At 35.2% G+C, this 21169-nt stretch overlaps 2 protein-coding genes across 2 annotated transcripts; both read right to left on the bottom strand.

The window, feature by feature from the left end:
• Nucleotides 1–1110: 1110 nt before the first annotated feature.
• On the bottom strand, nucleotides 1111–2337 carry LOC132268538 (NAC domain-containing protein 26-like). Its single transcript, XM_059769369.1, has 2 exons — nucleotides 2002–2337; nucleotides 1111–1335 (listed from the first exon to the last, which is right to left on the bottom strand). The coding sequence occupies exons 1-2, from the start codon at nucleotides 2335–2337 to the stop codon at nucleotides 1111–1113; spliced, it is 561 nt and encodes a 186-aa protein (XP_059625352.1).
• Nucleotides 2338–8057: 5720 nt separating this feature from the next.
• On the bottom strand, nucleotides 8058–14253 carry LOC132268874 (membrane-anchored ubiquitin-fold protein 3-like). Its single transcript, XM_059769767.1, has 5 exons — nucleotides 14086–14253; nucleotides 13518–13653; nucleotides 12872–13093; nucleotides 9900–10070; nucleotides 8058–8464 (listed from the first exon to the last, which is right to left on the bottom strand). The coding sequence occupies exons 3-5, from the start codon at nucleotides 13002–13004 to the stop codon at nucleotides 8409–8411; spliced, it is 360 nt and encodes a 119-aa protein (XP_059625750.1). The 5' UTR covers nucleotides 13005–13093; nucleotides 13518–13653; nucleotides 14086–14253; the 3' UTR covers nucleotides 8058–8408.
• Nucleotides 14254–21169: the final 6916 nt, after the last annotated feature.

Here is a 21169-nt window from a genome sequence, read left to right as displayed (position 1 = left end):
CTGAGGTCACTTGCAGCAGGTAGGTGTTCTTGCTTCCGATTTCTGTTGGGCAGCCTTCCTGGCTTTGTATTATGCCTTTGGCTTGCTTCTCCATTTTGGACTTCTCCCGTATATTTTTTCTTTTTTTTGGGTTCTGCATTCTTATCCCGAAAAGTTCCTATAGGCGTCAGCCGCTATTGAAATAGCCTTTCTGACAACATGCAGCTACCCAAAATTTAGGGTTAAAGGGGATCATTTCCTCGAACCCATAAGCGTTTCTGTAGATCTTATTGTAACCGGTTTGTCGGGAGCCACTTTAGTATTTAGAAGATATAACTCAATCAAAATAAAAGTCACAGAAAAAATGTCCATATATATATATATTTCATTACTTCCATGAATAAACAACTTAACTTCAACAAAAATCATATTGGCCTCCATATAACTTTGGTGGAACAATTTGATTGCTTTTTTAATCTGTTAAAGACCTAGCGAATTAAAAATAAAAATAAAAATTAAAAACTTGGTCGGCGGGCAGATATTTTAAATTTGATTAATTCTCAAAATTAACATTAATTGTTTAAATTTGGTGATTACCTATATATTAGCTCTCCTCCCTTCTAATTGCTCACTGCTAGAGACTGGTTTGGAGACAAACAACCATTTTGAATCAAATAACTGTCAAAAGACAACGGCTAGTAGTAGTAGCATCTTCTTTAAGAATTAAGGGAGAAGAAGGCTCTATCAGCCTTGTGAAAGCCCATCTCTCTCTCACACACACACATGTATATATTAGATAAATTTTACTTAAAGGTTGACAATCAATTTATCTTCATATATTTACAAAATTTAGAAGGTGCACAAAGTTACACACATAACCCAAACACAGTTAAAAGCAGGGGCACAGTAGTTGATTGTAGACAATCTAAATCAAGCTAAGAGGGACCAACTATATATCTGCATAAAAAATGTTGGGCAACATCAGTATTTCACTGTCTCCTAAATGTTCTTCATTCTGGAGGAGTTGTGTAGCAAAATCGTTCAACCAATCTGTGCAATCTTCTTCTGGTTGCGTTAGTACTGTTGTTCCTTTCAAATTTGATTGCTTATGTGATGAGGTTGCTACAGTCTTCAGCTTGCATTAGTACGTAGTGACGTTAGTAATATGGGTTCCATTGCATCTGTGATCGTATTGCAATCTTCAACTTGCATTAGTACCGTTGGTAATTTGGGTTCCATCGTATTGCAGTCTTCAGGTGCCGGAGTTACTGTCACTTTGCACTCCTCTGCTTGCATCACCTTAATTTCTTCCCTCTTTTGCCTTTTAATTCGGCAAATTACATAATTTTGGCCAGACTATCATATCAAATCACTATTTAGAGACTGTTGAATTGTAAAAAGATGAAAAATAAAATAAAATTTGGAAAGTTAGGAACACAGCTAGTAATACTATAAAATCAACAACTATATATGTAGCGTGCGTATATGAAAATTTTATTGTTTTTTGAGTTAGGCAAATTAAAGAGGAAACTATATATATGTATATAATTTTTTTTTTGGGAGTTTCAAGCAAGTATATTATAGATAGAAAAATGTCAAAGAGGAGGGCTATGACTAGCCAAACAGGCCAGAGGCCAAAAAATGGAAGCCCGTGCACAATGGACACCTAAGGCCCAACAAGCCCAATAGAGCATCAAATAGAATCAAATAGTCAATGAATCAGATAGCCGAAGAAACAGAGATAGGTCCATGTTTGCCATTTGGTATCAACATAGTCCGGTGATGATCAATGAGCTCACTTGCAGAGCTCAATCCAAGCGATCTAGTGGACGGCGGGGAGGACGAGTGGATGATGGATCAACCCCCAATCAATTAGAATACATCTCGATTCAGGAGTGGTATATTATTTTCTTAGTTATATCTAGTTATACATGGTAAAAGCAAGAACAATATTATAATATATAAGAGATATATATTATCCGATCTCATTCTATATGTGAAAATTCTCTTCCTTCCTGTCACTGCCGCTGTTTCTTGATCATCTTCTTCGCTGGTACCAGTAGTACCATCGACATCTTTTATGGGTTTAGCCTTGTCTTGCACCTTCCATGTACCTATAGTCGCCGTCACACGATCGATCCTCGAGCCGTTTCTATGCTTCTTCTTCAATTTGGTGAAAAAATAAAGAACTTTCTCTTCTGAACCTTTGAAAAGTTTTGAGGGCTCTTTGCCGTAAACGTCACAGTCCTTCACAACATCTTCGCATGGCAGGGCTTCTTCCTTTGCCTTGCACACAAGATACTGTATCAACTCCCTGTCGATTGGATGAAGCTTATAACCAATGGGAATTTCTTCCATATTTTTAGCTTCTTTCTTTTGAAACTATGGAAACCTAAAATCGATAGATAAAGAGAGTAGTGTACCTGGGGCGGCCTTTTTTAGTTTACTTGCCGACAAAAAACATGTATCTAGTAAATTGACAGTTATGCCCTCTCAACTCTCCAACATTCCCCAATGCTCGGCCGGATACAGAGACCCATTTTTTGGCTTGGTTGGGCTAGATGGGCTCTTGTTGTTCTTGGGTTGGTTGGGCTCTTGTTTTTACTGTATTTGATTGCCCTCTGTTTGGGTTTGTTTTTGAAGTCTCTATTGCCCTTCGTTGGGCTTCAGTTCTTCCCTTTTTTTCCCTGTAACTTTTTCGACATTTATATATACTATTTTTGTTAAACATTTATAAACACTATTGCCTCATCTTTCCGAAAGAAAAAAAAAAAAAAAAAATTTATTCTACTTCCAAGTAATGCAAAACAAAATTATTCCAAATTGGTAAGCCATTCAGCTTTGCCAATTAGGTGATTAGGGATTTTTATGCAAAACAAAATTATTCCAAATTGGTAAGCCGATTCAGCTTTGCCAATTAGGTGATTAGGGATTTTTAAACTAACATACCTTGCTATTTTTTTCCCTTTTTTTTACCATATACCAATAGAATATTGATATTGCATCTTGAAATTATTAAATAAATCATTCTTCCCCCTCACCAAATGTTCTAGATCCATCCCTGATTATAAGGAATTGAATGCACAGGGGAATCCAGTTCCTAATAATAATATATATAATTTTATTTTAAAATTATTAAGGAATAAAGCGAAAGATTATGAGAAAGCACTGTTATCAGGCATATTCAATGGAGTTCAGTAATTGCCATTTAGAATTGCCTGTAAAACAAAAATTTCCCGTGTCTACTTCAACAGATACTAATCGAAATCCTCCACTTTGTCGCCACCTACCAACTCCAAGTCTCCAACCCAAACCCACCTGTGATACTATCATAAATTAAGATTTTCCTATTGCATCAGATCTCTCATTTCTCATCTCTCATCTCTCCCTCCGTCAATTTAAAGAGCGCTAACTAAAATATGCAATTACTCTTAATGTATGAAAGAAAAAAATTATAGTGTGGTTTTTAATCATGGTTGAGATTTTATAACAAAATCTGGATAATTTTCATAGCAACTTAAAAAGGGGAGTTGATATTGGCGCGGCACTATTTCAATTTATTCCTTTGTTTTTAGTTGGTATTTACACATACTTGTCTCTTCTGAGACTTGAACCACTTATCTCCCTTTCGAAAGTAAGAGTTTGATACTGCTAGGTCCATTAGTAATTTCAATTTATTCTTCAATCTCCCTTACCTCTCTAACGTTTATGTTTCACCACATTAGAAGCCATAATAGGTTCAGTACTTTAAAAAAAATTCATCAAAAAATTAGATTCTTATCACCAACTGATAAATTGGAACTTTTTAGAGATGAAGGGATCGATTTACTTCTCAAACCCGGCCACTAATATGGAATTAGAGTTATGGATGTTGGAGGATTTGGGTTATGAAAAATATAATATGTCTTGTTTCCAGCCTATCAGTCTGTCGAGTTTCTTAGTGAGTGGTTCATTTTACCCAATTCAAATGAAAGGGAATCATGGATTGATGATCATTCTACATGATTCATGTACCATGGATCTTTTTAGACATGATGACGACGACGACGACGACATGGATCTTTTAGATGGAATGGGCTGGTACTTGCACGCCTTGAGGAGGCAGGAGGTGAGATGATACTTGTACAACTTGAGGAGGCAGGAGGACAAAGCTACCGTCGGTAGGCCTACTGAAGAACGAGGTGGAACTCCTAAACCTTCTTGGCTCAAGAATTTTCGACAGTTAATGATAGATTATGGGCTTTTGGATTTGGGATTTGATGGGTATCCATACACATGGTGTAACCATCGTCGTGGCTTGGCTAATATTCAGGAGTGACTAGATAGAGCATTGGCTAGTAAAGCTTGGAGCTGGCTGTTCCTTCATGCTAGACTCCGGCATCTCACTGTAGCGGGGGTCGGATCATTGTGCTTACTTCTTGATATTGAGCCAGTTTTTCATAAGAAGCCAAATCAATTCCATTTTGATGCTCGGTGGGTGTCTGATCCCAAGTGTGGTGATACCCGTATATGGGTACTGTTTGTATCTCTGGGTTGCAAAAATTAAAACTTGTAAAAAAGTTTTGCTTCGTTAGTGTAGGTGCAAAATTTATCTCTATTAAAATAAATAAAAAGAAAAAATACAACTCGTTCAAAAACAAGCAGTTATAATATTTAGAATTAGAAATAGCGTATAGTGCTCTATATTATTATTGGAGGTCTAAGCCTCTATTTATACACTAAAAAATGGTAGAATTATGATAGGATTCTCTTTGTTTGTCCTCCAGTTCTTTCCATATACAACCTACTTTACAAATAGAGTTCTTTCCTTTTTGTACTTCTTTTCATGCCAGACTTCCCTGGCAGAGAACTTGCCTTCTTTGCTGAATCATTTCCGATTGGTCTTGTTCTTTAAATGAAGTTGGGTTGAATGCAATGGACTTGGGCCGGATATGTATTAATCTGAATATCAATATTAATGGGCTGGAGATTCAACTTTGGCAACTTTGGGCCGTGGGTATCTTTATTCGGTCCTGAACAGTATTGGGCCATCTCAACCCGTAAAAATAAAGCTTCAAATATAGCCACGTGGATGACTTTTATTAGAGGAAGATTTTTCCCTCCACAGTTAGGTTCGGACTTCCAATCATAATTCCACAGTTAGGTTCGGACTTCCAATCATAATTCGAGGTAGAGTATTGTGCAAGTTGAAATGCAATTACAACAAGTGAAGGAAAATTTGGATGATTATTGTAACGACCCACTCCACCACATGGTATGATATTGTCCGCTTTGGGCCTCAGCCTGCACGATTTTGCTCTTGAGCTTTATCCCAAAAGGCCTCATACCAATTGGAGATGACAAACTTTCATATAAACACTTCACCTTTCCTGTAACCAGGTGATGTGGGATTGTGCACCCATAACTCGCCAGTGTGGTAGCCTGTCATTGGATTAAAATTATACATGCTTGTATTTCTACTGTATCCTATTCAATGGTGATTAATGGTTGCCCTGTGGATTTGTTTAAACTTACGCGTGGCATTCGCCAAGGGGATCCTTTATCTCCATACTTGTTTATTATGTGCACAGAAGTTCTATCTTTCTCTTTACAAGTTGCTCTTCAGCATAGAGTTTTCTCTGGTATTCGTATTTGTTCTCATGCGCAACTATTTCCCATTTATTTTTTGCGGATGATTCGATTGTATTCTGTTAGGCCTCTATTTTCGAAATTTCCTTTATTAAAAACCTTCTCAAGAAGTATGAGTGGGCTTCTGGCCAAGAGATAAATTTTTCTAAATCTGCTATTTTTTTCTCCAAAACACTAGCATTGCGATCCGAAATACCTTATGTTAGTTATTGGGAATTTAAGAGGAAATGTTACGGGCTAAATATTTGGGTATGCCGGCGATTATTGGACGGTCCAAATGGGATGTTTTTTTCTTACATTTCAGAACGAGTTGCTAATCGTTTAGCGACTTGTAAATCCCTCTTATTGTCCCCAACTCATAAGGAAATTTTAATAAAAGCAGTGTTGAATGCTTTACCGACATATGTGATGTCATGTTTCAGGTTACCCCGTATACTTAGTAATTCCATTCTGAAGTATGTTCGTTGATTTTTGTAGGGAAAGGCGGGGGAGGCTCCTAATATTAATTGGGTAAACTGGAATTTATTATGTGATTCTAAAGCAAAATAAGGTTTAGGATTTCGTAATTTTGAGACTTATAATGAGGCTTTGTTAGCGAAACATGGGTGGAATTTTATGGTTCATCGTCAGGGGCTGGCGTTTTAAATTTTTAAAGCTAAGTATTTTCGCCATTGCTCCTTTCTAGACGCGCAGTTGGGCTCCAATCCTTCTTGGGCCTAACGAAGTATGTGGTCTATTCGGCATATTATTGATTCGGGTTCTCAATGGGTTATGGGGAATAGCAGGTCTGTGCATATTTGGAATGATCGGTGGGTCCCTGGTATCTCTGGTAAGTTTCCACAACCTTCCCAGGTGGTTTGCCCCACTTTTGTAACGGAGTTAATGGATCTTCATGAACGTGGATGGAATATGAATCTGCTTGTTTCTTTGTTCCAACCATCTACTGTCCACGCTATCCTTCATTGTTGTTTCAGTCTATTCTCCACAGAAGACAAGTTGGTTTGGGATTTAGAATCAAATGGTGAGTTTTCAGTGAAGTCTGCCTATCGTTTAGCCAATCGTCTGTTGCGACTTGGTAGTGGCAAAGCTTCTGCGGAATGCATTTCATCTTCCCAAAATAAGTTGTTTTGGGATAGTATTTGGAAATGTAAAATTCAACCAAAAATTCAGCATTTCCTGTGGAAGTGTTGTCAGCGAGCTTTCCCAGTCCGTAAGCTTCTTATTGCTCATGGTTTAGATGCGGAGGTGGTTTGTCCCAGGTGTGGTATGGAGGAGGAATCCATCGAACATATGCTTTTTCTTTATCCTCAATTAATTCAGATTTGAAAAGTTTCACCGCTTCGTTTTGATTTTGTGTTTGATTCTCCATCATCCTTTGCTAATTGATGGATGACTTTGGTTTGTATGTGGGCGTCTCAGGAAGGGGGATCAGATGTGTTGGCGGCATACTGTTGCTGGGGCATTTGGAAAGTTAGCAATAAGTTTGTTTTTGATGGAGCGCACTGGGATTCTCACCAGGTTGTTGCTATGGTTTGTTCTCATTTTTGGGAGTATAAGGATGCCTTGTCTTTCCATCCCTTTACCCAGCGGCCGGGGGTGTTTGATTCTGGGTCTTTTCTGTTTCTATTTTCCTCTCCTTCACGCTAGGTGCCTCCAAGAGATGGTGTGATTAAATGTAATGTGGATGCGTCTTTTCTTTTTTCATCTCAGATAGGGGGTGGTGGCGCTGTCTTTCGTGATTCAATGGGCAATATTGTGCAAGTAGTGGTTTTTAGTATTTTCCCCGCTGCTAATGCAACCATGGCTGAAGCCATCCGTCTTCACAAGGCAGTCCTTTGGGCGTTATCATCTTTTTTTGGTCAGGTTTGGTTTGAGTGTGATTCATTAATCATTGTACAGGCTGTGATGGGAATTGCTCATGGCCGACTGAAATTCATCTAATTTCCGTTGATATTCAAGTGGCGATGAGGCAACTTCTTTTTCCCATCTTAGCCATGTTCATAGAAATGGCAATAAAATCGCCCATGCTATTGCCAAACTTTAGCGTTGGCATATTCGTGAGGACACTGCTCTAGTCCATATTCCTAGAGAAATCCTTGCTTTAGCAGTGCAGGACAGTTTGTAATTCTTCGTCTTACTCTTGTCAGAAATCTAGCACAAGCCTACCTTAATTAAAGCTTTGACAATCAAACTCAAATTCAAGTCAACCCAAAATATACCTGAGCTCCGTGACAACAATACTTGCCCAACAACTTGTAATCAAATCCAAGCTACCAAATTCTATCGTCATTTATTGAAATTTGAAGGTCCACAAACTCCCACACACAACCCTAACAAACTAAAAAGGAGGGTACAGTTCATTGCAGACATATTAATTTCACTCATGGAAAAATGATTACGACATGAACAATATAAGAAATCTCTCACTCACACAGATAACCATAACACAGTAAAAAGGAAGGGTATAGACCATTGTATATATTCTAGTTTCACTTGTGGTAAAATGATTACAACATGAACAACTCTCTCTCTCTCTCTCTCTCTCTATCACACACACACACACACACGCATACAACCACACAGAAATCTAACACAGTAAAAAGGAAGGGCACAGTTCATTCTAGATATTCTAATTTCACTAGGGGAAAAATGATTATAACATGAACAATAGAAGCAATTACATGAAATGAAGGCAACCCGCTTAATCATAGACGCTATTACATTACACTAACATCATGAGGTAGGTAAAAATTGTAAATCGGTGATCCTGTGCAAAATAGCTACAGAGCATGCTTCCCAGATTAAAGGATGGAGCACAAGCACGAATTCTGCTTCACCTTCTCTTCTTGGTTCTTATCTGCATGCCCAAAAAGGGGGAAAGAGGTCAAGAAAGGCAGAACGTTATATCCCAACAGAGTAACTCTGCAAACAAACTTTAAGAGACATAAAACACAAGTATCATGACAGCATGACAAGCAAGCACCTATAACTCATTGTTACAGTTAACCAAGCTCCTAGATCAACGAATACAAATTAACTTGGTACTTGGAGAAGCTAGAACCTCTTCTCACCACTATGGAGGCTTACAAAGATGCTAGTGTTAAAATAAAAACTTGACCATCACTTCCTAAGATTTAAAGGCATTTATTCAGGTCGGTTGTGCAAAATCAAAATAATAATAAATAAATAGAAAGAGACTTGGGAACTCTTCTTTGGTGTTACAATTGCTGTTTCAAGTGCTAAAACTGATTGACATAAAGGTTAAAATTTTATTATTCCATTTCGTTCAATCCTTATATATATATATATATATATATATATATATATAAAAAAAATTATTAGTAAGTATTATTCCCATGTGTTCATCTTGTAGTTATTTGATCTTCTCCAACATAGTGCGTGCCACCTCATCTAAGCAAATGGGGGCTACACAGCCACAGTTTTATCCAAGGGGGTATAGGGTGTTTTTCTTTTTTTTCTTTTTTTTTGGGGGGGGGGGGCGGGGCGGGGGTGGGTGGTGCAGAAACTTTTATCATTGGATGAGAAGCCAATATATATGGATATAAATAAACCAATATGTGAATGATAAACAAGTGGTTTCAGAACTAAGTGCAATTCCAAAAACTTGGTTCCCTAAAAATAACAATATGTGAATGAAATACGAAAAAGCACAAGACTTGGCTACAAGGATCTTGTATGTTCCAAGCAAATCTTGGAGACATTCAGAAACAAACTCTCAGTAGACCATTTTTTTTCCTCTAGTAAGTATCAGTATACCATTCTTGCAGCAGTTCAATCAAGGTTATGTAGGGCATCTCAAAAGTTCGAATATATTTATATATATATATATAAATATATCAGAGGAACAATGTAATCAAGTATATGTTTGGGATAGTTAATATCATCAATCGCCTTATTCTCAAATATAAATTTAAGAGTACTTTGAAAGAAAAGGAAGGGTATTATTCCTCAGCAGTACCAAAAAATAAAAAGAAAAAAAAAAGATCCAAGAATTAATGGATGAATGGATTACAAAAGACAGGAGACAACGTATCCATTGCAAAAATAAAAAAAGTATAAGGCCTTTATCCATTATTTGTCCTGCAAATGTTGGTACTGGGAGGGTAGACCGAATACAATGTAACCTTTGGCATTATTTGCATAAAGTGGCTGCTCTAACTAATTGCACCATTCAGTGGCCCCTATTCTAGACAAATTTATAAAGTCCAAGCATATTGCATGAACTACAAAAGAAATTGCTAGATCACAACGTAAAATGAAGAGAAACTAACCCGTCTTCTTTTTAGCTGCAGGAGGCTGCACCACCACATGCATGGTAATAACCCCACCAGGAAGGTCACCAAAATGAACTCTGGACTCGGCGAGTGTTTTGCTATTTTCCAAAACTTGTCCAGCATGAATAAGTTTCACATCGCTTACAGACTTAGGTATGACTGATTTATCTGTAATTAGAAATCTTCAATATAAGTCGACTAAAGGTATAGCACTATATTGTCTAGAAGAAACCAATAGAGCACATGCATATGGTTGAGTTCAGACAGATGCACAAACGGTGTCTATGCAGAGATATGTAAAGATTTCTATGTATGCATATGAATGTGCACAAGTCCAGATCAAGCAGGGAACATAACTTTTTCCATTTTTTTTCCCCTCTTTTCTCTCCTTTTTCTTTCATCATTTTTTCCATTTTGGTTTGGTTTGACAAGACAGACCATCAAAAGCCACGTCTTTTCAAGATGTATGTGAGACTAAATATCTGGGTTAATAATAAATAAAATGATTCATATTATCCAACAACATTTATAAAGTATACAATTTCCGGGGGGAGGGGGGAAGGAAACATATATATAAAGTATAAACAAGATAAATGGGAGAAAATCACAATCTCCGAGAGTAAAACAACCAGTATTCCTGGCTTCGGCCCTTTCAAACCGCTAACTTAACGTGAACACATAAACCCAATTAACCTTAACAACCATGCCCCTCCCCCTAAAACATCAATATTCTAAAGTTAGCTTCATTTGCACCTACCTCTTATCCATTTAAGATGCTCTTTTGAAATAGCAGTAACGGCTAAAAACTCCAATAAATCGGTTATACTTCCAGACCACCATAACGGCATAACCTGACTCCAACCACTATTTAGAATTTTAGAATTTGGACAAAACTTGTTACATTGATGAATAAGAAGCACTATCTCAACCAAATGCAAAGTATAAGGAGAATTTAGATAGAAAAAAACATGCCAAAGTTTCCAAGAAAGTGAAAGGGTCATTCAACTAGTAAGGAGAGATCTCAAACTGGCTCTTATTCTAAATTCAGTAAACGAATATTGGACCCCCAAATCATCAACAAGATTAAAGAAAATGCTTATATTTGACTTGCTTCAACATTTGGGCATCCACCCAATTCAATGTTCCAAATTCGTATTCTTTCCATGTGGGGAAGATCATCACTGAAACGCTGGGAGAAGTTCCCTCCAAGGATATGAGAGAATGATGCAGACAATTTTATGGTGCATAGAAAGTGCCCTTTTATCCAATGAAGAGTTAAAGAATAAATTTCCCCTCTATGTAAGCAGTAAATAAGACATAAAAATGCTAAACAAAAGTTAAGGAAAGTGAAAGTTGCATGAAAGAATTAAGAATATTAATATTGTTGTGTGAGAACACTAAAGGTCTTTCAGGGAAGTTCATCGGACGCTAGAGTGGCAATATAAAAGGCCAACACCTTATTACACTCTAACAAATTCGCTGTATAAACTTTTCCCCATTTATTTCAGTATGTTATCAATCTATTGACTATTGTTCAGTTGCAAGACTTTTTCCCGATTTTTCTCAAGGCTCTGACCGTGATTAGAATAATAGCAGTCCTTATGTGCTGTTTACGTGGACAGTTTCATCTCTTCATTTGCATCAATCACGCACCGCAATAAAGAATATCAGGGTCATAAACTGATCTGGAAAACCATCATCATTATCATCCTTGCAGTTATCCCATATGGTTGGGGTCAGCCACATGAATTCTATTTTCCATTCTTTTCTATTGTAAACCAGTATTCTCTTTAATTTATTTTTTTAGAATCGTTCTTTATTACTTCATCCCATGTAAGTTGGTCAGCCTATTTGTCACTTAGCTTCTAGGCAAATAACTCTACATCTTCTAACTGGTGCATCATCAGATCTACGTTGAATTTGGCCATACCACATTACCACCTAAGCCTACTATCTCTAATTTTATCATTTATAGGCGCCATACCTAGTGTTCCCCTCACAGTCATATCAGATTAATCTATACTTCATTTTTGGTTTGCTCATCTATAGATTGGTTGAGTTATTTCAAGACAACACTTTTTAATCCTTTTGCAAAGTCAACAAATCACTATCCTTGTACATGAGTATACCAACCAACCCACTTGGCATTTCAATATATTTATGTATTGAGGCTGCCGTGTATTCTCAAATCCAATACATTTTGGCACATCTATCTCAACACTCATATATTTATCTACACTAATCTACAGCCAAGTTATCATGGTATGTCAACATGATTAGAGAAACATCAGTATGCTTTATAAAAATGTAATTCAACCAATTGCTTTCCCTAGAAAGAAATAAAATCAATATGCTTCACATTTATGTTTTATGCTGATTCCTTTGGTCAGCAAGAAGATTATACCCCAATCGCTCATTACCACTTTGCGCCATTCTGACTTCCGCCATTGTATTTATATTTATTATAGGTTTCATAATTACTTAAATAAAATTTATGACTAACCTTCAATGAAGAAACCCTTTGATACCAAGCAATGTCCCTAAAATGAGTTTAAAGTCAAAATGAGAAACAGAAACTAGAAATATCTCTAGGTAACGTCTGTTGATCTAAAATTTCCTGCCCAGCAATAGGGACTTTGTTTGTCAATCACTCACAGTTACACTGGTGCGATAACATTAGCATGTGAACTTAATGACAATGGAACAAAACCCAAAACCAACAGCACCAGAATATATTTCATGGTTCAGAAATTCAGAAGGTAAATGAAGCAGACAATTGAAGTGCGGACCTCAAGGTAAAAAATAAACAAAAGAAACATCTATAGTATGAGTAATGTTTAAACCACTCAGTTGAATTAAGATTAATACACATACCAAAAGACTAGGGTTTAAACAAAAATTATTGTAACATGTGGCACATGGAAAAATATTATGAAATTATGAAAAGAAAAGGAAACTAGACGGGTGACCTTGAGGCCACTCAGCAACAAGCCTTTGCTTAATACTGGCAACAGTAGTAGATGATTCATAGTTGCTATGACCTATATCTGTTCCATCATAGATTCGGAACTTAAGTTCAATACGATCCTCTCCTTCCGCCATAATAGCCCTTTTCCTCCAGTAAATTTGCAGGTCCAAGAGAGCACAATGACAATAATCCCAGTCAAATAGTTCAGTTTCTTCCTATTCACCTGCCCAAGAATCCCAGCAATTCCAAATTAAACAAAGATTTTCACTTACCTTTGCCCAGTTGCTGAGAGATAAGAGAGGAATAAAAGTTAAAGAAAATTAAGAATCCTAGGTTTTACATAGTGGTTAGTGAAAAAAAGAAAAAATAATCAAAATAATTGACTCAATCGAGTTTTCTAAATTCTTCAATGGAGTTTCAAATTTTTTTTAATCCTATATCTTTAAAAAATTGATCTGTAACTTAAAACTATGCAACAGAAATTCTAAAAAATTTACATTCTTTTTTTTAAATATCCTCAGCATCGCAACCTTTCTAGCAAGCTGGCAGTTAGCCATTAATCAAAGATTTTATTGCAGGTATAGAAGTCACACAGATTGAAAAAGACGTCATGATAAATCTCATGTTCAATCAGTTGTGTCACTAACCTCGGTCAATCTGCCAAAAACTTCTTCACAAACAACAAAATGCAAGAACAGGACATTTGAATCAACGCTCAGTACACGTAGTAACCACTTCATATGATCCAATCACTTCTCCGCACAACAATCACGACAGAAGTTCCTGCAACATCATACAGATCAACATAAATAAGATTCATAACGATCACAATATCGTTCAGATCCATACTATTCCTTCTGATTCAAAGAGACAACAAGCTCGACCAAATTAAATCCATCACCTCAGTTCTCTAATGATCTTTCCCGAACCATCACATTATTCAGTATAATCAAAAAAGAACTAGCATTACATTCGTTTGCGAGAAAATGTACGAAGAGAAAGAAATCAAAATCTTGTAAAAATCCTTCTGACAATCGATGTTTGCTTTCTCAGAATTCGCCACTAAATTGTATATTATAGAACTAAAATATTACAGTATTTCTTTACAGTTTCCGAAAAAAATATTATGTATTTTCTTGTTTCGGAATTTTCTCATCAACCAAACAATTGAAAATTGAAGGAAAAGAGAGAGAAAAATGAAAGGTTGGCGCTTACCCCGTCAAGAAGCCATCGATGGAAGATCGGACACGGTTTGAGAATCGATTCAATGCGGTTAGGGTTTATGGGTCTGAGAGTCGGTCTTTCGAACACAGAGACGAAAAAGAGAGAAGTTTCTCCTCGCAGTTCTTTTCTCCTCATTTTTCTTGGGTTTTTGATATATTTGACAATTACCGCCACGGTCTTCTCTTATTTACTATATATATATATATATATATATATATATATATACATATTATACTCCTTCCATTCCAAAATAATAGTGAATATGAGTTTTGCTACCCTAATTTTCTCCTTTTATTTTTTTTTTCTATTATATGTGGTATAAAGGGAAAAATAAATAGAAAATATTTGTTATCACTCTTTAAGGTAAGGTTTAATCATTTTCACTAGCATTATTTTTTTTTTTTCACCAGTCCATCCGTAAATTATGTCCAAATTATTTAAATTACTTTGTTGTATTTGATTGATGGGTAGTATAATTTAAATTTCATAATTCTTTTAAAAGGGTCACCTCTCATTCAACTCCTACCGTATATAATTTAGATTTTGTGAAAAGCTACAGTTTTATATGACTTATTAGTTCACACCTAATCTTTAATTTTTCATTTTCACTCTGTATCTTCTAACCACTCTAATTACCAATGTTCACCCATCTTTTAACATATCTTAGCATTTTCATTTATGTTGGCTTCAGTTCTTTTTCCTTTTTTAAAACAAATACTATGTTCCATGAAAGCAAAATTTGCATGATAACAATTCTATGAAACTAGGTTGCATTAGATGATTAGATAAAACTCAACCTACATTGTAGGCTGCAGAAACAAATAGCCGACCAAAGACATAGTCTTCATTGACATAACTTGTTTATATGAGCATCAATGGCTTGTTGCAATGGTAGAAGCTCGGTTGTTAAGTGCGACTGTGGTTTTTGAGTCACTCCATGTAAAACGATCTTTTTTGTTTAAATCCTAGTATTGTTCTTTCCTTTTGGTATGTATGTTAGTCTCTTCGAATTTGAATGAATGAATGAGTTAGTAAACTAATGGTGAAGTTGTTGAGAAACGTGTAAGTTTTAAAAACTTTTTGAGGGATTTTGATTCATAAATCTTGATTCATCACATAAAGACAAGTTTTACGCAAAAATAAAAATATGATGTATCATTCAATTAACAGATTGAATACTTATATCAAAGGTCTGAGTAAACCTTTAAAACTTTCCTCTAAAGTGAATGTTCTCACTTATTGTAGATCCCTTAGCAATATGCCTTCTTCTTGGATCTCCATCTTCTTGGTAATTGTTTTGCCTTTAGAAATCACTCATAAGCCTCCATGAATGACCTTGAAAAACTAGGCTTGTGGGAGCCTCCATTAGATGAGAATATATAAACCTTAATTTTCTAGAGAGAGAAAATAATTTCCTTTTTCCTTCTCATTAAAAATCACACCCTAAAATATACATAGACCATGTATATTTATAGGCAACATAAAAATAAAGAAAAGGAAACAACAAATCCTTCTCCATCTCTAATTCATATGTCTCAAATCTAATATGATTCCAATATCAAGTTGGGCTATGAGTGAGAATCCATTGGGCCTATTATTTTATTGGCTACAATGAATTAATAATTGGCTCGGTCCATGGACCCAATTCAATTAATTCATAAATTAATTTCTACTCCACTAAAAGAAATTAATTGAACTCCAATTAAATAATAAATAACCTCTAAGTCAATATTGCACTTTGACCCCTCTATGCATAATTAGTTATCGGATAAATAAAGCCATCAATCCGACTACTTAATTAATATATTTATTTTGGTACCTCTGATTATTTCTGACTCGATCACAATAAAACATTTGTTTGACAAAAATAATAATTTAAATAAATAAATATATAATAAATCATTTTGTCTAAAAACACACGAAGGTCTTCGAATTTACTTTGTGATCAACCATAATCAATACAAAATAAATACAAGTAGCAATGATGCAAATATTGAAAATATAACCCTCTAACTGTTAATTACATAACTACCCAAAGTGTCGGTCTAAGGATCCCGAATAATCCGCCGAACAAATCAAAGTAATTATTAATTAATAAAAGAGTCTATACTTTTCTCATGCTTAAGAGTCAAATGCCATGACGGTGATAGGGAGTAATTGCATACGACGGCTCTCGCAATATATCTCAACCTAACGCGGATCCAGTTCAAGTCTTAATTAATTATGAGTCCATCCATAATTACCAACTGTGAACAATTTATAATTACTATTTATATATCATGCATTGATTGCCATCACATACATATATATAAATATTTCTTGTAATGACATGGACACTATCAATTTCATAGTGAATCGAAACATAATACATTGAATTCACTAATTATATAAATCATAAATATTTCAGATATGTCAGGAACATATGTCACTATAATCCAGATAGGAATTTGCTATGCCAGGGCATATAAATCCCAACAGCTCCCACTTGTCGTCATAGCCAATTCAAATTGCACCTAACTCCAATGTTATCCAGATGATGATCAAAATTATTGATCAATGACACCTTTGATAATGGATCAACAAAGTTGTGTTCCAATGCAATGTTCTAACTACAAGTGCATTTTCTTGCCGGACAATATCATGTAGAACATAATACTTCCTCTCAATGTATCTTGTTCCTCTATGGAACCTTGGGTCATCGGTTTGGATTACTTCTGCACTATTGTCACAACATAGCTCAATAGGCAGGCTAGTATACTCCACAACCTCTAAATCAGTGAGATCAAACTAATAGGCTTCCTTTGCCGCCTTTAAGGCTGCAATATATTCCACCTACAGGTTTGAGTCAGCAGTTGAAATCTGCTTAACAATCTACCAACTGATCTCCCTTCCATTAAGTGAACATACACTAAGTCATGAACCTCATAGTATCTACTTCTGATTGAAAATCAGAACTAGAATACCTGACTAGGACCATATCATCACATCCATAAATGAATATGATATCATTGGTTCTCCTTAGGTACTTAATGATATTTTTCACAATAGACCAGTTGTCAAGTCCAGTATTGGACTGATCTCTACTGACTATCCCTACTATGTAGCGGATGTCCTGTTTGGTATAGACCATGGCATATATGAGACTCTCATATGCCGAAACATATTGTTCCAGTCTCATTTGCTCAATCTCCTTTGATAGTCTTGAAAAACTACTTACTAGAGAGAGCCATCCATATCAATAAAGCAAGAACTCATTCTTTGAGTTATGCATACCAAACCTGGTCAAAACTTTATCAATGTAGGATTATTAAGATAATCCTATCTTCCTTTTAACCTGATCTTGCAAAAGCTTGATCCTAGGAATCTAGCTTACATCCTGAAAATCCTTCATTTAAAAGTAATTGAACAACTACCTCTTTATTGATGACAAAACTTCCACATCATTCTAAATGAGTAGGATGTCATCAATATATATAAAATTAGAAAAATAATGACATTCCCTTGTACACTCATGATTTATTCACTAAGAAATCTTTTGGTATCCTTTTGTAGATTAACTTGCCTTCCATAGGAATCACCCTACTAGAAAGTTCTACAAGATCCCAGAATTTATTAGAATACATAGATTCCAACTCTGATTCCAACTCTGATTTCATAGGAATCAACTTTTATCTTTGAGATCATAAAATAATCCATCCTAGTGACATTTAGAGTAGCTATCAAATCTAGCATGCCTATGATCTGCTTCCAACTTACTTGTCCATATCAAGCGCACATGTGCAAGACTACCCCATATGTGCATATGATTCAAACTAATATTTAGTAAAAAAACACAGCTCAACGGTATCCTTGAGACAGACTAAGATGGAATGCAGTTCATAATGCGCATCGATGTCATTAACGCTAAACTCTTAAATGAAAGAGATAATGTAGCATAGCTGATCATAAATCTAACCATGTTAAGTGGAATTCTGTTATTCCTATTTGACACCTAAATACATTTAGCGTCAATTGCGGAAAACTGGTACATAATACCCTCATTGACCATATAGTCTTTGCACTATCCTAAGAAATACTCATATCCTCGATCAGATCGAAGTGTCTTGATAAGTTTACCTAATATGTGTTCCACATCAGTCTTAACCTTCTCAGAAAATACCAAGAGTTTAAGATTTGTGTTGCATCAGATAAACTTATCCAAAACGTGAGTAATCTTGCTTGGATGTTCATAAGACCACACGTGTCAGTGTGTACCGACTCCAATTGTCCTTTATGTCTATTTCATCTGGCTGATTAAGCCCTAAGAGTTATCTATCCTTCAAAACAGGGTTCACAAGTTTGGTTTAGGCTCCCCTGCCTCACTAGGTAATTAACCTTCTTTGACCAATCTTTGAATCTTATTTTGATTGATAACAACCCAAAAATAGACATTAAAAATACAATGAGTCAGGAATAACAATTTTTCTCTTAACATTCAATCTAGAAGATGCAACATTAGTTTTTACATCCTGCAAATCTTAAGAGTTTGTGATTATAGTATATTAACCATCTTTCAATGCACCAGAAGCAATCGCATATCTATTCAATTTTATAAAACTAGTTTTACAAAATAACAACACAGTTTTTATAAACCAAAAGTGAAATAAGAATGAGATTGCGTTTCACTTCTGTGCATAAAGATAGTTCTCTAATACTAATATCCTCATACTCTCTAATTTCAGATGTAATACTCCCACTGACTTAACTACAACATTGGCATCAGGTCAAAAGAAAAATATATATCCATATCATCAAGGCTTCTGGATTCCTGAAATCCTTACAATAAATTGCAAACATGTTTAGTGGCTCCAGAATCTATCCATCAGGAATTAATAGACGCAACCACATAACATGGCTCAATGATTAAATATATATTTTCCTATGCCACGTCATTGCTTAAACAGTTCGTCCTTTAGTGTTTTAGTTAGCGACAAAAGAAACAGTTTTCTTCGCCCTCAACATACACTGCCTTATTCCCTTTAACCTTTTTGAATACCCATGTTTTGTGCTAGCCTAGTCCTATTATCATCATTCTTCTTTGTTTTGCCCGTTCACTTGGGCCTAGAAGATGGTATAGACTTGGTTAGATTGATAAGAACACCCATACTCTTGATTATCCCTTCATCTGTTACCAATTCTATAAGAATATCAGTGAGTGTAAACTCAAACTGATTCCTTATTTAGTTCACTCTAACAGAGTTGAACGAGTTTGGTAACAAGGCAATAATCATGTCAACTTGAAACTTACCACCCAAGTCAGCCTTATTGATCTCCAGCTAATTTTTAAATAATAAACAATCATTTTTCAAAATTCGATTTCATACTGGAGTTCCTTAGGCTATCTTGATGCTATTCAAGTCTGACATAGTACTTTGGCATACTCTCTATCTAATCTCACCAAAACATCTTATTGACATTTAACATGATGCTTGAAGAAAATAAAATAATGTAAATGTTAGCTTTGGAGCGTATTCGAGGTAAACTCTAGAATATTGCACCAATTCATCTCATTTGCCTTATTTCACTTATTCAAAGCATTAATGTTCTCTTGGGTATCTTAAAGTAAAAGGATTAGGTTTTAGGAGTAGTAAATACATTTGTACCACCACGTTGTGAATAAAATATCTAAATTCCTTTTCTAGTCATTATAAATGAAGTCCACATACATTGAAATTAGCAAGCAGATAAAATGGATTAGACATAATTAGTCTGAATATAAATGCATTCATACAATATGCAAGGTGAATTATTAATACTGTCATGCTTATTTAAAATTAAAATGAATTTGTTTACCACATAATATAATAAATCTTAATCGAACAAGAGATCATTATCATTATTGGTGAACAATCCCTTTTAATTAATGTGGGTCCCTAAACTCTGTAGCATAATAAATCAACCAATCAATATATCAATAACTTATCCTGTTGGAGGAGTTCATTATTACTATTGTAGAGATTCATTTGCTATTAGGTGACAACTTCCATTAAAATAATATGTGGGTCCTTTAACCACTGCATGAAAAATCGGATAACCAATACACCAATAACTTATTCGGTTGGCGAAGTTCATTATTGTTATTGGCGGGCAAATCCCATCATCTCCATATTTCTTAAGACAATGTCTTGTCTATCTATATGAAATAATTCCCGATTATATTTAGCCTTTCTAAAATCACCTAGTGTAGACCACTCCGTTGGGGAGCTAACACTATTGATTTTAGATTGAGTGTATAACGTTATTAAAGCTCTAATGAAAAATAAAACATTAAATATCTTGTCATTATAATCTAGACTCTTTAAATCATGCGTAGGGCCTTATTTTTAAAGATCTAATTACAATGAACATTTAATATTATTATTTTTATGAGATAACCATTCTTGTAATATTAAGACTCTTCAAATCATGCGTGGGGCCTTATTTTTGAAGACCTAATTACAATGGTGTTAATAACGAAGGTCATGGGGCAATGTATAAAAATCCCCGCTCCCACTCAATTTTTAATCATCCATAATTAGGGTTTTCATTTTATTCATTTACATGATATAATGCATGCAAAACGTCTTGATTTTAATCCAATTAAATTTAGAAAATATTTGAACTTTAAACGATTCACTAATATTTAATTTGAAGCACACTTTAAAAATAATTTACAAAAAATAATTTTGCGTTTCCCAATAAGTGCTCTCAAATTAATTAGTAATCAGATCCAATTAATTTTCATAACTTAATTAATATAAATCAAGCCATTTAAATAAATATCATGGATCCAATGCATGAATAATAATTAATTAACAATTATATATTCCATGCATTTCATACATCGCATAAATAAATAAATGACAAATAAAGCAAATAAAATGGCCAATGGAATCAGCTTTTAACATTTAACTACTCTAAGTATTGCGGGAAGATCATCGATCGGCTTGCAAACACCCACATAAGGCTGGAACGCACCGGGAGAAGCAAAACACCGATTGGAACGCGCCTGGAGGGCCCCACACGCGCTCACACGCCCTTGGGGCATGCTGCAGGT

Source organism: Cornus florida, unplaced genomic scaffold, assembly GCF_030987335.1.
Source record: "Cornus florida cultivar Cherokee Brave unplaced genomic scaffold, ASM3098733v1 CherokeeBrave_3.0.0_Hap2_Chr08, whole genome shotgun sequence".
Taxonomy (NCBI): Eukaryota; Viridiplantae; Streptophyta; class Magnoliopsida; order Cornales; family Cornaceae; genus Cornus; species Cornus florida.
Note: the sequence above shows the minus strand (reverse complement) of the source record. Positions and strands in the feature narration are given on the sequence as shown.